General features: G+C 45.3%; 1 protein-coding gene and 1 non-coding gene across 4 annotated transcripts in view; one reads left to right on the top strand and one right to left on the bottom strand.

Annotated features, from left to right (window-relative positions):
• The window catches only part of hrob (homologous recombination factor with OB-fold), a 66,641-nt gene that overhangs the window by 16,163 nt on the left and 34,722 nt on the right, over nucleotides 1-15,756 (top strand). For 2 of the 3 annotated variants that reach the window (XM_072487121.1, XM_072487124.1), the window contains exons 3-5: nucleotides 1,232-1,374; nucleotides 8,319-9,635; nucleotides 11,689-11,772. In XM_072487121.1, the coding sequence (XP_072343222.1) occupies nucleotides 1,288-1,374; nucleotides 8,319-9,635; nucleotides 11,689-11,772 (1,488 nt within the window). In that variant the 5' untranslated portion in view covers nucleotides 1,232-1,287. The remainder of the gene's footprint in view (nucleotides 1-1,231; nucleotides 1,375-8,318; nucleotides 9,636-11,688; nucleotides 11,773-15,756) is intronic. The other variant, XM_072487123.1, reaches the window with a different exon arrangement.
• LOC140398776 (small nucleolar RNA SNORA26) lies at nucleotides 15,240-15,357 on the bottom strand. Its single transcript, XR_011937557.1, has one exon. It is a non-coding gene; the product is annotated as a small nucleolar RNA SNORA26 (small nucleolar RNA).

Genomic DNA, 15,756 nt, shown 5'->3' with positions numbered 1-15,756 from the left:
GCTGCTGCATCCGACGAGGCTTTGGGTAACGTACCAGGACAGGCACCACTACGTCGATACGCTGGACGAGCCGTGGACATTTATTACGCATGACAAGCTGGACTCGAACTAAAGGACAGCTGCACGTGGGTGAAATGCCCTGGGGGGGATGTTTAACCGGGTGTTGGCCTGATGTAAGATTGGTAGTAGAGTTTAAGCTGTTCGCTTATCTTTTTTTTTCAGGGGGCGGGGTAACGCCCGGGTTGTGTTTCTCGTTTCATGGGAAGAATGTGGATAGCGTTTGCTCTCTTACCCTGTGGGGGAGGGGAGGTTGGGGGCCCGAAGGAGGAGACTACAGTAAGATTGGGGATAGAGACAGGAGCGGCTGGGGTCAGCATGGGTCAGCTGACTTACGGAAGCGTAATGGAGGGGGTGGAAATCAGTGCTAAGCGGGTGCTTGGCAGGGGGGATTGGGGTTTGGGGGGGGGGGGGGATGGACCGGTGCTTTGCTGACTGAAGGGGAGCCAACCTTTGTGTACGGATGGAGAGTCTGGTTGGGAGGCCTCCGGCGGGAGGGCTGGAGTGAGGGGAGGGGCGCGGGCACGTGGCTGGCCAAAAAAGACAGATGGCTAGTCAGCGGGGGGGGGGGGGGGCGTGCTCAAACCCCCCCAGGCTGATCACGTGGAATGTGAGTGATCTGAACGGGCCAGTCAAGAGGGCCTGCGTGTTCTTGCATTTAATGGGATTAAAGGCAGACGTGGCCATGCTACGAGAGACACACTTCAAACTCGCTGACCAAACGAGGTTAAGGAGGGGATGGGTGGGCCAGGTGTTCCATTCGGGCTAGACTCTAAGACCAGAGGGGTGGCAATTCTGGTTAGCAATTCTAGGCAGGGAGTATTGTGGCAGACAAGGGGGGCAGGTACATTATGGTGAGTGTCAAGCTGCAGGGGGCCCAAGTGGTGTTAGTGAGCGTCTATGCCCCGAACTGGGATGACGTGGAATTCCTGAGGCGCAAGCTGGATAAAATCTCGGGAGTCAAATAATTTGATTATGGGGGGGTGGCTTCACACAGTCCTGGATCCGGCATTGGACCGGTCTAAGTCCAGGTTGGGAAAGAGACCGGTGGCGGCCAGGGCCCTGAGGGAGTTCATGGACCATGGAGATTTGCGCGGCCAAGGGCGAAGGAGTTCTCCTTTTTCTCCCATGTTCACAAAGTGTACTCTCGGATTGACTTTTTTGTGTTGAGCAGGGCGTTAATCCCAAGGATGGAGGGGGTCGAGTATTCCTCCATTGCGGTCTCAGACCATGCACTGGGTGGACCTGCGACTGGGGGCGGAGGGAGGGCAGCGCCCTTTCTGGAGACTGGATGTGGGACTGCTAGCGGATGGAGAGGTGAGTGGGCGGATAAGGAGGAGCATCAAAACTTTGACAACAAACGACACAGGGGAGGTAACGGCAACAACGGTCTGGGAGGCTATGAAGGCAGTTATTAGAGGGGAGTTGATTTCTATTCGGTCCTATAGAGAGAAGAGGTAGAGCGAGAGGCTGGTGGGAGAGATACTCCGAGTTGACAGGAAGTACGCGGAGACCCCCGAGGAGGGGCTGCTAAAGGAGCGCCGGAGACTGCAGGCGAAGTTTGATCTGCTGACCACTGGGAAGACGGAGGCGCAGCTGAGGAAGGTGAGAAGGGGCAGTCTACGAGTATGGGGAGAAAGCAAGTAGGATGCTGGCGCACCATCTTCGCAGGAGAGAGGTGGCCAGGGAGATTGGGGGAGTTGGGGATAAGGCAGGTAACACGGTCTTGGGGCCCAGAGAAGATCAACAAAGTCTTCAAGGAGTTTTATTGTAAACTTTACGAGTCAGAGCCCCCGGTGGGAGGGGCAGGGATGAAGTAATTTATGGACCAATTGAGGTTCCCAAGGGTGGGCGAAGATCTGGTGGAGGGACTGGGGGCCCCGATTGAGTTGGAGGAGATAGTTAAGGGCCTAGAAAGTATGCAGTTGGGCAAGGCCCCAGGTCCGGACGGCTTCCCTGTAGAGTTCTACAAGAAATTCTCGGAGCTGCTGAGCCCACTCCTGCTAAGAACCTTTAACGAGGCAAAGGAGAGGGGAACCCTCCCCCCGACAATGTCCTCCCTCCCCCCGACAATGTCGCAGGCTTTGATCTCGCTCATTTTGAAGAGAGAGAAGGATCTGCTTCAATGTGGGTCCTACAGGCCGATATCGCTCCTGAACATGGATGCCAAACTGATGGCTATTAGAATAGAGGACTGTGTCCCGGGGTGATTGATGAGGATCAGACAGGTTTCGTCAAGGGCAGGCAATTGAACACAAATGTGAGGAGGCTCCTAAACATTATCATGATGCCCTCAGAAGGAGGGGGACGCAGAAGTAATGGCTGCAATGGATGCAGAGAAAGCCTTTGACAGGGTGGAATGGGCGTACCTGTGGGAAGCGTTAGGCAAGTTTGGTTTTGGTGAGGAATTCATAGGGTGGGTCAAGCTATTGTATCAGGCCCCCGTAGCAAGTGTGTCCATGTACCGGCTGAGATAGGAGTATTTTAGGCTGCACCGAGGGACGAGGCATGCGTGCCCCCTATCCCCGCTACTATTTGCCCTGGCAATTGAGCCGTTGGCCATAGCGCTGAGGACTTCAAGGAACTGGAGGGGGCTGGTCCGGGGGGGAAGGAGCACTGGGTTTCGCTTTACGCAGACGTCCTGATATTGTATATTTCGGACCCGCTAGAGGGGATGGGGGCAGTCATGCAGATCCTAAGGGACTTTGGGAGCTTCTCTGGGTGCAAGTTGAATGTGTGGAAAAGTGAGCTGTTTGTAATCCACACTAGGGGTCAGGAGGAGAGACTGAGAGAGCTCCCGCTCAAGATGGTGGAGAGGAACTTTCGTTACCTAGGTATACTGGCGGCTAGGAACTGGGGTGCACTACACCGGCTCAATCCATCTTGGCTGTCAAGCAAAGGTGGGACATGCTCCCGCTTTCCCTGACGGAAATGACGGTCTTCCCATCTTCATCCCCAAATCCTTCTTCAAGCGGGTGAACAGGATTATCACGGGATTTGTGTGGGCAAACAAGACCCAGCGAGTTAAAAGACTGTTTTTGGAGCGCAGTCGGGGGGGTTGGCACTTCCGAACATCTGTAGCTACTACTGGGCAGCTAAAGTGGCCATGATTAGGAAATGGGTAATGGAGGTGGGGGCGGCTAGAGGCAGTGTCATGCAAAGGCACCAGCTGAGGGGCACTAGTAACTGCACCGCTGCCATTCTCGCCGGCACGATACACCACAAGCCCGGTGGTGACAGTGGCGCTGTGGGTCTGGGATCAGTGGACAAGGCACAGGAAGGAGGAGGGGGCCTCAGTTTGGACCCCGATACGGAACAATCATAGATTTGTTCCGGGCAAGATAGATGGGGGGTTTCAAAGCTGGCACAGGGCAGGCATTAGAAGAATGGGGGACCTGTTCATAGATGGGACTTTCCCTAGCTTGAAGGCGCTGGAGGAGAAATTCAGCCTGCCCCCTGGAAACGCCTTCAGATACCTCCAAGTCTGCGACTTTCGCAAAAAACAGGTGGGGGCATTTCCATTGCTACCCCCTCGAAGGATGCAGGACAGGGTGGTGTCTGGCATCTGGGTAGGAGAGGGGAAGGACACGGACATCTACCAAGAACTGCAGGAAGCGGAGGAAGCCCCAGTGGAGGAACTGAAGGGCAAGTAGGAGGAGGAGCTGGGTGAGGAGCTAGATGAGGGCCTGTGGGCTGATGCCCTAGGCAGGGTAAATTCCTCCTCACCATGTGCCAGGCTCAGCTAATTCAGTTTAAGGTGGTACATCGGGCACAATGGCGACGGCGAGGATGGGCAAGTTCTTCGGGGTGGAGGACAGCTGTGCGAGATGTTCAGGGAGTCCAGTGAACAATGTCCATATGTTCTGGGCATGCCCGGCGCTTAAAGAATTCCGGCAGGGCTTTGTGAGGGCCATGTCCAGGATTTTGGACACGCGGGTGAAGCCGAGTCCAACAATAGCGATCTTTGGGGTGTCAGAGGATCCGGGAGTTCAGGAAGCGAAAGAGGCCAAGGTGTTAGCCTTTGCCTCCCTGGTAGCCCGGAGACGGATCTTGTTAATGTGGAGAGACTCGAAACCCCCGTGTGTAGAGACCTGGGTTGGTGACATGGCTGGGTTCCTCAGCCTGGAGCGAATAAAGTTTGCCTTGAGAGGGTCCTTGCTGGGGTTCTCCTGGCGGAGGGAATTGTTCCTTGACTTTCTAAGAGAGCGTTAAAATGTCAGCAGCAGCAGCAATCTGGGGGGGGGCTTAGGTGGGGAACTGTTCATTTAATGTATATTCTCTGTTTGTATAATGATAACAGCCACCTAGTTTTGTTAAATATTTTCCTTTTATTTTTCTGTTATTGGTTATGTAAAACTTCTGTTTGAAAAAAGCTTCAATAAAAACAATTTTTTAAAAAAACAATTGAAATTGAAGAAACAAATTTGCTAAACTTGTGAGATTTTACATTTCTGATATTCAAATAATAGGACTGAAACCGTTCAAATGACATGTAACTTAAATTAGAGTAAGCAAGATGAATAGTTAGTGTGACCTGTGATAGGCCCAATTAAGATTTGTGCTTTAAGTCTGAGTAGAGGAGAGCAATGTACCTTCTAATTTTCAGTGTGTAGGTGACTTGAGTTATGTGCATGTTGTCTTTTAGCTTGTGTGGTTATGCAGCTTACAGGAAATATTGTGGATGAGTACAGTATTTGTAAACTAAGTAAAATTCCAGTGAACATTTGTAATTTTAAAATGGTAACTCGCATTCATGACCCTTTGGGTTAGCATGAATATATTTATTTTGGTCATTAACACTTGTGCCTGGAAGGGTGGCGCAGTGGTTAGCACTGCTGCCTAGAGCGCTGAAGACCCGTGTTTGATCCTGGTCCCAGGTCACTGTCTGTGTGGAGTTTGCACATTCTCCCCCTGTCGGTGTGGGTATCACTCCCACAACCCAAAGATGTGCAGTTTCGGTGGATTGGCCACACTAAATTGGGTACTCTTTTAAATTTATTTTTAAAAGAATACACTGGTGTCTGGTAAAATTCAACAGCAGTAAATGATGTCATGTTGGCAGTAAGGCATGTCTTAAAAGTCAATTTTATCTTGCAGGCTAAAAATGTGTTTTCAGTACACTGCTCGTTTTCTACTTGTTCTTGTATTGTAAGTGTCCCCCCCCCCCCCCACCTTTCATTTACCCTCTACATTAACTATGTTTTGGCTTCTCAATGGTTTGTAAGGGCTCTTCCTTTTGATTCACCTCTGCCCCTTTATTTTTGCTGTTATTATTTAGATGCATGGGTCCTTAATGAACATATACCTTTAAGTCGAGCAGGGAAATTGAGAAATTCAAAAGTTACAAAAGAGAACACTGCTAGCTTTGGACAGCAAAACTCAAAGACTTTGTGGCATCCAAGAGAAGGGGTAGGACTCGGTTTGATTGGTTGCCTGGTGGCCAATGAAGGCCGTATTCTACCCAGTCCTGCCTAAGTCTGCACCATGGCGGAGGCAGAAGAGACTCCTTCCACTGCGCATGCGTGGGAAGCTGTCAGCGGCCGCTGACGCACCCGCGCATGCGCCGCCCGGAGATGTCATTTCCTCGCCAGCTGGCGGGGCACCAAAGGCCTTTCCGCCAGCTGGCGGGGCGGAAATTTGTCCGGCGCCGACCTAGCCCCTCAAGGTTGGGGCTCGGCCCCCAAAGATGCGGAGCATTCCGCACCTTTGGGACGGCGCGATGCCCGTCTGATTTGCGCCAGTCGGCGGATATCGCGCCGTTTCCGGAGAATTTCGCCCCTGGTGTTTTTCTAAGACATATTTATTAACTTCAATTGCATTGTGACACCGGGTTGACATGAAACTCATTTTGCAATTTAGTATAATATGAATCCAGTGATTATGAAGTCCCTGACGTGTTGTGATGACTTTAAATAAAATAAACATTTATTAAGAAATATAACCATCAACAAAGTACGCTTAACTAAGGGAATGTCTATGAACACTATCCCTAATTTTAGACATTTCCAAACAAGCTTAACTTAGCTACCTTGAGAGCTAACTCTCCCCAAATGTTCCACAACACCTTTTATAGATTTTAAAATCTAAGTCCAGTGACTGTTACCACACCAGGCTGTTATATTTCTTTGGGGTTGCTTCTGAAGTAAAACCAACAGCTTGCTTTTCAAGACGAGCTTTTTTTTGCAGACACTTGCTAGGAGTTACTGTTATTCCTGTACTCTTGAGTAGGTTTAATCACCTTTTAAATACACTTTTCCCCTTTAATCTTCCTTTTATCTGACAACTTCTTTTAGAACTCTGGCTTTGTTTCTCGATTTTAGAGTGTAAATGTAAAGTACACTCACTTTATGAATCCTTCACACCTCTCTTTCACACCTTCAGCCTTGTCCTTTGAACCTTTAACAGTGTATTCAAATCCATTCATGTTAGATCCCTAACTGTTGCTAACTTGCCTGGGTAAACATCTAATAGCACTGTTGCTTAACTTGCATATCAAAGGCACTAACTAGTTCCATTACAAAGCCAAGTTGTCCCTGTCTTAATTAACTTCCATTTCCCACAATTAAAAAATATATATAATCAGAAAATATTTCAAACTATTGAATTTTCATGACACCACTATTTTCCTGACACTTCATATGGTGTACTTGAAACAGTGGATTTCTGTTGAAGCCATCTGGAAGTTGACTCTGTAGAGCAACTTGCATGCTTTTGCCAAGAGCACCATAATGAACTCCTGTCTAAAGGTCAGGAGATAAATAGCAAAATTGATAGCAATCTAGCTACAAAGCAGAAAAGAGTTGGGGTAAGGGTAGTTATTCAAGTTGGCAAAAAGTGGAAAGTAAAGTAATGATCCACAAAAATTAGTGATGTGGCCACTTCTGTCCATTTACTAAAATGAGCTGCAGTCTGAAATTGAAAATCACTTCAAATTCAGTAAATACGAAGGAGGACTGCTGTAAGGTACTGAAAGAAATTAATAAACTTGCAAAATGAGTGCGTGGCAAATAAACATTTAAAAAAGACTACAAACATGTAAAAAAGACTACAAACATGAGAGTATATTTTGTTAGGAAGAAGGTTACATAATTCTTGAAAAATAGTGTTTAAATGGGGTAGTGGAATGGCCATCTTGGGATTACCAATGCACAAATCATCAAGAGTAACAAACTAGGTTAATAAAAGGCCAAGTCCAAACCTTTGTTTCTAAATTGGTAGAATTGAAAAGCAAGGAAAGTACGTTAAACTTTGTTAGACCAAACTTGGAACACTGAGAATGGTTCTAGCGCCAGTCTGGTCTTCATATGATAAAAAGGACACAGGCACTGGAGGAGCTACAAAAGTGATTTACTAGAATGATACCACTGCCGAGGGAAAATTATTGAAAAGATTGAATGGGCTGTTGGGGCAACCGGCATAGATAATTTAGATTAATGAAAAGGTTGGATGGGATAGGCATTGAGACCAATACTGAGGGCCATAAATATAAATCCAACAGGGAATTTGGGAGCAATTTCTTGCGTGACTGGAATTTGGAAGTTGCCACTACAAGGGGCAGTTGAGATGAATAAAGGAAAGCTTGAAAAGCACATGAAAGAATAGTTAATGGAAACAGAAGAAATATTGGGAGGAGGCTTGTAGAGCGTTAACATCAGCATGGATTTATTGAATTGAATGACCTGTTTTGGTGATGGTCTGTGATATTCTCCATAGTCCATGAAGGAAGTGAAAGACCAATGTCCCGACTATCATCTTTACTCCTAATTCCTGACCAGGGATGGGTGGGAGAAGAAAGTAATAAAATATGACGTGGTTTTAGTTTTAGAATTCTCTGGTTTTAGAATTCTCTCATGTTTTCACAATTGATTTCTTTTGATTGTAATCTTAACTTTTTTTTAAGTGATCACATTTGTGTTGAAGTTTAATTTCCCATTTAAGTCCATGTGATGTAGGTACAACCAGGTCCCCAGAGCACAGACTGGTTTACTTTGTCAGTTGGGTTTTATTGTCCATTGCCCAAACATTTGGAACCAATAGTTGGCTCTTAAAAATGCTGTTTAATAAAAATCCTCTATGATGATGAATTAGTTACCTTCAGCCTAAGTACTTGAGATACTAATTTTTTTGAACAGTGAATTAAATGCATTAGTGTAATTGTTTTACGATTTAAATTTCTTGAAGACTAACTTGGGGTATTTATTTTCAGTATCAAACTTCTCCAGTCATATGCAACTAACTTTGTTTTTATCCACTGTGGATAGGATTTATTATCAGCTGTGTTGGATGTTGAAAGCACAACTGCCAGCTCATCTGGGACAAACCCTTATGTTGGATTGAGACCCATTGCTTCAGTCCTCAGGACACCAGCAAACTCATGTTATGAACACACAAGCTTGTCACATGGCACCTTGGATCAGAGGTACTGCCAATCAGAATATGGCTCTATTTCAAAGAATGTGCTGACCAATGATGACCGTACAAGAAAAACGCTGGCAGCATCAATAGATGCCTCTTTAAAATCACTGACATGGTTAAACAACCCAATTCAGGAGCAGAACGCAACCCCTGACTTCACATTTGTTAGTAATGCCCAGCAGAAGAAGAACACTGGGGTTGGCTCAAGTGAGGAAATCGATGATTTATTTCTGGCTGATTGCGAGGAGTGGTATGAGGCTGCAAATGTACAGAATTCGGAGACCAAGAGTCCAACTTCTTGTGCGAGTGGAGTTTTAACCCCTAGGATTGTTGGTTCTCCAATATTCTCTAGAGCTGATAATGCAGTAATACCAGCAAAATTGCCACGACATGCGAAAGCAGATGATGATGGCAGGCGTGAACATTCCAGTGTGGCTGTTGCTTGTAAAAATAGTCTAGCAATGATTGGAGTAAATAATTATGAGGATGCAAGCAAATCTTTCAAGTTCCTTAATCAACCATCATCTGGATTCAACCAGTGTCCAAGAACTTTGAGCAATTCTAATGCCGATGGAGTTGCAAAGCGTGGAACCAAGTACTTTGCTGGTCAAATAATTGAAAGTTGTGGCTACCCTGCTTCACTGTTGAATACTGTGCCAAGGACAGGATCATATAGTCCAATTCCATCCAACACTATTAGATCAGCAAAAGAATTAACACAAGTGCCACAGAATCATTTGGTTAAAAACATGGTAGGGAATACTTTAAACCCATGTAAATCTGTGTCTCCAAATCTGCAGTCTCAATCTACACACCAGCAAATAAGCTGTACTGCCTTGAGAAACTGTCCAAATCCAATGCTGCTGAGACCAAGGGCACCTCTTCAGAACTCTATAACCTCTAGACACTCTAATGGAGACACCAAAAGACCAATTATGCCTGCTGGTGAACCTCGAACATTAATGTATGCCATAGAAAGCCCATCAGCTGTTGAAGGAACGCCGTATTCACCAGCAGCCAATTCATGTTGCGTGGGAACTCCTGTTACTAATCACTTGATTCAGTTGGTATCAGCTGCTAATCGAACACCCAAAGCTGTGAAACTGGACAGGCCACGACCAAAAAGACGCTTTCCTGGACCTGCTGGAATTCTTCCTCAACAGGTAAGACGGCAGACTTCTGTTTTAGTAATTAATCAGTTCTTTTGAGTTGTTATGTCTCATCACCCCCAAATCAAAATTCCTGTATTGTAATTATGAATACCATTTGAATAAGAAGAAAGCGATGAAATAGCATCATTGGTTGATCCTTTAGAATTAGTTGCTCTAGAGAATGATATAATTGTAAAATTAATGCAGTAGTAATCCAGAGGCATTGAGAAATACTCTGCGACATGAGCTCAAATTTCACCATTGCAATGTTTTCCTTTTATTTCAGATGCAATTGGGGGGGAAATGCTAGTCTCATTAATGATCATCAGATTGTCATTAAAAAAACATCTGATTTATGAATGCCCTTCAGGAAAGGAAATCTGCTGCCTTTACCCGGTTTGGCATGCATTTGACACAGACCCACTGCACAGCCAAGTCAAATCCTGACAGTCATACTCATTATATCCCTGGGCAGGTCCTGTTCCATTGCTAAGGACGGGTGTGCGGGAGTGGACTTCAGAGTTTTCCACATTGACTCCAGATGACATGACTACCAGGTCAAACATGTGCAAAGAAATCCCATCTGCTGATTGCCATCCTCCATCAACTGGTGAATTAGTGCTCCTCTATGTTGAACGATATATGGAAGAAGCACTGAGGGTGGCAAGGGTGCAGAATGTATTCTTGGATAGTGGGTTTCCAAGTCCATGAGCAAGTGACTTTGTAGCCTCACTAAAGGACCTGTCTGCCAGACATGGGCTTGTGGTAGGTGGTGAGCAGTAAATGAATGACTAGGGAGCATGTATTCATAGCCGCCAGAAGAATAATGGGGCGGTTAAGAATTTCGTCCAGAAATTCAGATGCAGAAACATTTTTAAAGTGAGGTAGATAAACATTTGAACAAAAATTGAAAGACAGGAATGGAATGTGATGCAAGCTGCCTGGGTGTGGTGGGCACAAAGGCTTCCTGTATTATAAATTAATTCTCTTCACTTTCATAGAAGTCTATTAATCTCTTTTCATGACACTTGCAAATTGCGCACTTGTAAATTAAGATAATTTCTCCTATACCTCATGTTCTTTGCCTTCATTTGACCTCTGCCCTGACTATCCAGGTGGAAGATTACTTCTAGAGCTTCAAGGTGGAAATCATTTGTCTTTCTGTTAACTTCATTAATTCTTTCAACAGTGTCATTAATCTGGTGTGTTTACTTTCGTGGTGACGCACTGCTAATTCTGTGTAAATTTTCCATATTCCGTAGTACCGTCTCAAACTGTAGAAATACATTTGTGATTGGGCATATTTACTATTATATCCCTTGGGATTATACTTGGTATCAAATCATCTTTAAGCATTATCTCATTGTTTCCGCACCCGCCCTTCAGCATTGTGTCTTATGACTCAAGTTTAGAAAGGCAAAATTTAACCATATTCGGTGTGTGTAATTGGCTGTGATCCAGGACTATCTGAAAGTCACCATTCACTTTACACAAATCTCAAAATGCAGGAAATGGAAATAAAATGGCTAACTTGTATTTTAGTATTCTGCTCATCCTAGTAAGTTACATACCAAGAAAAATGCCATGTAGGATGTGTTCAAAAGCTGATGGCATCCTACACCTTTCCCAAAGCTCTCCTGCATTGCTTGACAGAGTGGCATTGACATATTTGCTTAGACGGTTTTAGTATGTGATAATGCTGCTATTCTGATGTCACTTTTGCCGTGCCAAACCAGATATTAAAATGTCATTGACTTGAATACTGAAAGAAAAACGTGAATTATGTGCTTTTAAACAAAATAATGAACAAAATTGAAAATTCTTAAGATGTCATTCCAGGGTCTATATTTAAGTACTCAAATGTGTATCCTTAATATGTCTGCCCATCTTGGGGAAACCATGTCAATTCACTAATTTATGACCGTGTTCTTATTACTGTAAAATGTAGAAACGCCAAACCTAAGTTTTTCACTTGTGGACTAGTAAATAGCTGCTGCATTTTAAACTGATGCCCAAATTGTGAATTGGCATATCACTCTTTAAACCATGATGTCTTGCTTTCCAGCACCTTGGTAAAAACCTGGATGATGTCTTAATTTCAGCTCCACAGACGCCAACACATGGTGCAGTGCCAAAGCTGCAGTCACAGGTAAGCTTGCAGGCAAACATGCGTGTGTATAGCTTAGTACATGCTATCGTCTTTTAGAAATTTTATAATGGAGATTTCTGCATATCGTTTGAGAGGTGGGGGGTGTTGCTGGCTGAGCTGGCATTTATTGCTGATCCCTTATTGCCCTTGAGAAGGTGGTGGTGAGCCACCATCTTGAATCTCTGCAGTCCATGCGGTATGGGCTGTTAGGACAGGTGTTTCAGGATTTTGACCAAAACCGATTGTGAAGGAACCACAATATGGTTCAAAGTCAGGATGGGTGTGGCTTGGGGTAAACTGGATGTTCCAATGGTCTTCTGTCCATGTCCTTCCAGGTAGTAAAAGATTGCAGATTTGGAAGGTGCTGGTAAAGAAAGCCACAGTGCATCTTCTATCAGGTACACACTGCTACCATTGAGCATTGGTGGTAGAGGATGAATGTTTAAGGCAGTCAATCAAGCGGGCTCCTTTGTGCTAGGTGTTGTCGAACTTCTTGCATCTTGTTGGAATTGCACTAATCCAGGCAAATGGAGACTATTCTGTCATGCTCCTGACTTTTGCTGTATAAATGAAGGTCACGCTTTTGTAAGTCAGTAGGTCAGTTATTTGCTGCTGAATTGCCAGCACCTGACCTACTCTTGAGGCCACAGTATTTATATGGCTGGTCCAGTATTTAGTCCGTGGAAAGAGCACCCTACCCAAGCCCACACCTCCACCCTATCCCCATAACTCAGTAACCACACACCACCTTTTCCGACACTAAGAGCAATTTAGCATAGCCGATCCACCTAACCTGCACATCTTTGGACTGTGGGAGGAAACCGGAGCACCCGGAGGCAACCCACGCAGACGCTGGGAGATAGTGCAGACTCCCCCGCACAGACAGTGACCCAAGTCGGGAATTGAACCTGGGCCCCTTAACTGTGCTACCGTGCTGTATCTTTGGGTTGTGGGGGTGATGCCCAAGCCGACACTGGGAGAATGTGCAAACTCCACATGGTGCTGGGATCGGACCAAGGTCCTCGGCACCATGAGTCAGCAGTGCCAGCCACTAAGTCTGGCACTTTCGTGACGCAAATATTACTGTCACTTAGCCTAAGTCTGAATGCTGTCTAGGTTTTTGTTGCATATGGACAACAACTGCTTCAGCACCTGAAGAGTTGAAAATGGTCAGATGGAGGGAAATAAAGAACCTAGTGGAGTGGCGCAGTGACAACAATCTACCCCTTAATGCCAGCAAAACTAAAGAGCTGGTTTGACTTCAGGAAGCAAAGTACTGTGCACACCTCGGTCAGCATCAATGGGGCCATGGTGGAGATCGTTAGCAGCTTAAAATTCCTAGGTGTACACCTCTCTCAAAATCTGTCCTGGTCCACCCATGTCGACACTACCACCAAGAAAGCACAACAGCACCTACATGTTCTCCAGAAACTAAGGAAATGCGGCATGTCCACATTAACTCTTATCAACTTTTACAGATGCACCATAAAAAGCATCCTATCTGGCTACATCACAGCCCGGTATGGCAACTGCTTGGCCCAAGACTGCAGAGAGTCGTGAACACAGCCCAGTTCATCACACGAACCTGCCTCCCATCCATTGACTCCATCTACACCTCCCGCTCTGGTGAAAGCGGGCAGCATAATCAAAGATCCCTCTCACCCGGCTTACTTGCTCTTCCAACTTCTTCCATTGGGCGGGAGATACAAAAGTATGAGAACACTCACGAACAGACTCAAAAACAGCTTCTTCCCCGCTCTTGCCAGACTCCTAAATGTCCCTCTTATGGACTGACCTCATTACCATTACACTCCTGTATGCTTCACCCGATGTCGGTGTTATGTAGTTCCATTGTGTACCTTGTGTTGCCCTATTATGTATTTTCTTTTATTTCCTTTTCTTTTCGTGTACTTAATGATCTGTTGAGTTGCTCGCAGAAAAATACTTTTCACTGTACCTCGGTATGGTGACACAAAACAAAATCCAAATGGTACAAAACATTGTGCAATTAGTAGCACAACTTGCCTTATAATGGAGGGAAGATCATGGATCAAGCAACTGAAGATGGTTAATCTGAGGACATTACACTAAGTACAGATAGTATAAATATCTAGTTCATGGTTCATAGTAATATTTTACAGGTAACTTTTAATTCTGGGAAGATCGAGGTTTAACTGTAGAAAATAGGATAAATGCAACTAAAGCAGCTTGAAGACTATCATACTTAAAAGGTTGGGACCATATTGGCTTCAGGGGCTAACAGCTAGAAAGGAAGGATCATAAAACTTCAGGTGGGTTTACATAGCTGTACAGTTAGAAACAAGGTGTCTATCCTGATTGCAATGAATGCAGTACAGAGTTCCTTTTTCTTTTGGGGTGGGGGAGGGGGAGGGGGGGTGGGGGGGGGGGGGGGGGTGATGGTTCGACCGACAACTAATTTAAAAGCTTTTAGTGAGCCCTGTAAGGATACATCATAAGGATGGGTGGAGCATTCAAGAGTTTCAATTTATGTGTGTTTTCCCAGAGAAAAGTGTTCTGCAGAAGGATAAACACCATACTGAAGAAGGGTTGCAGTTTACAGGCTCCAGGCAGCAAAAATGTTGTTAGTTGGCTCTGTATAGTTGGGGCTCAGAAAGTGTTTGATAGCTCCATGCAATTAGGGCTCAGGAGAAGTACTGGGGAGCCATTTTTTAAAAATAAAATTAGAATTACTTGGCAAACTACCAAATTCAGATTTTCACAAATCTAGTTGACCAAACAAACTAATTTGGAAATCTTGCAAATTAGTTTGATCAAAAGGTTTTTTAAATCACAAAGTGTGACATGTACTGGCAAGGAGGTCTTGTGACACAGTGGGTAGCTAGATACCTGGACTCTGAGCTATAAACTCTTGGATCGAGTCCCACCCCAGAGCTTGATGGCCAAGGACGGTGCATTCATAATGAGGCAGCAGGTTGAGTGTCAACCTGCAAATCCTTCCAATACACTAGCTGCAAGCGATAAAAGTGAGGCACTCCTCATCCATGCTTGATGTTGAGTGGCACCCCTCCAGCGATAAGCCTCTGGCGGCAGTCTAGCGACCTGTCCGAGGAAAAACTAGTTCTGGAAGCATGTCTGCCTTGTGCATCACTAGGTGTGGGAAAAGAAGCAATATGTATTGGTAACATACTATTGAATTTATGCTTGGCTGAGCTCTGCACAGAGCATTTTAGAATATAGCTCACATCACGCATTTGCAGTTATGAAAATTCCCCCTTCAGAAGCAGTACAGGCCTGTCATTGTACCATGTACACAATAACGGGAAACTGCCAAGACTACATGCAAATGAGGTGAGACCAAGTACTTTGCAAAGTGTGATGCTGATGGCAGCCATCCGAAACACAATCTCACTTTGTTACAGTGAACCTTGCCGAAAGTGTGAACAGCAATTCTTCTTTTCAAGATAATTACAGTTGATGCGGAATATAGCTGTAACTCACGGCAGGGTCCAAAGCAGTGACAGTCCAGTTGCTTTGGGTTTGAGAGAGAAAATAATCTACCAATTTGTGTTGGTCACCTAAGACCTGCCTGTCTTAGATAGGCAATGATGGAGGGTGTGTACTGGGGAACCATGAATGTGGCAGAAGGTCACTTCCCCGTACTGGAAAGTTTAAAGCTCGCAAGAAACCCTGGGAGCCATTTATAGCTTACTATAATAATCTTTATTGTCACAAGTAGGCTTGCATTAACACTGCAATGAAGTTACTGTAAAAAGCCCCAAGTCGCCACATTCTGGCGCCTGTTCGGGTACACTGCTGAAATCGTGCCCTTTAAGGAGAGACTTGAGTGCCAACTCGGAAATCCTAGGGAATGGAGTCTTGGGGGTCGAGATTGAAACCCTGGAAGTTGTGCAGTTGTTGAGGTAGTCTGAGCGGGAACGGCTTTGAGGAAATTCATATGCTTGATCTTTGAAAGTCAGAAGTTTGTACACCCTCGTGAGATAA

Source organism: Scyliorhinus torazame, chromosome 21 (assembly GCF_047496885.1).
Source record: "Scyliorhinus torazame isolate Kashiwa2021f chromosome 21, sScyTor2.1, whole genome shotgun sequence".
NCBI classification, from domain to species: Eukaryota; Metazoa; Chordata; class Chondrichthyes; order Carcharhiniformes; family Scyliorhinidae; genus Scyliorhinus; species Scyliorhinus torazame.
This window is presented reverse-complemented; position numbering and strand designations above follow the sequence as displayed.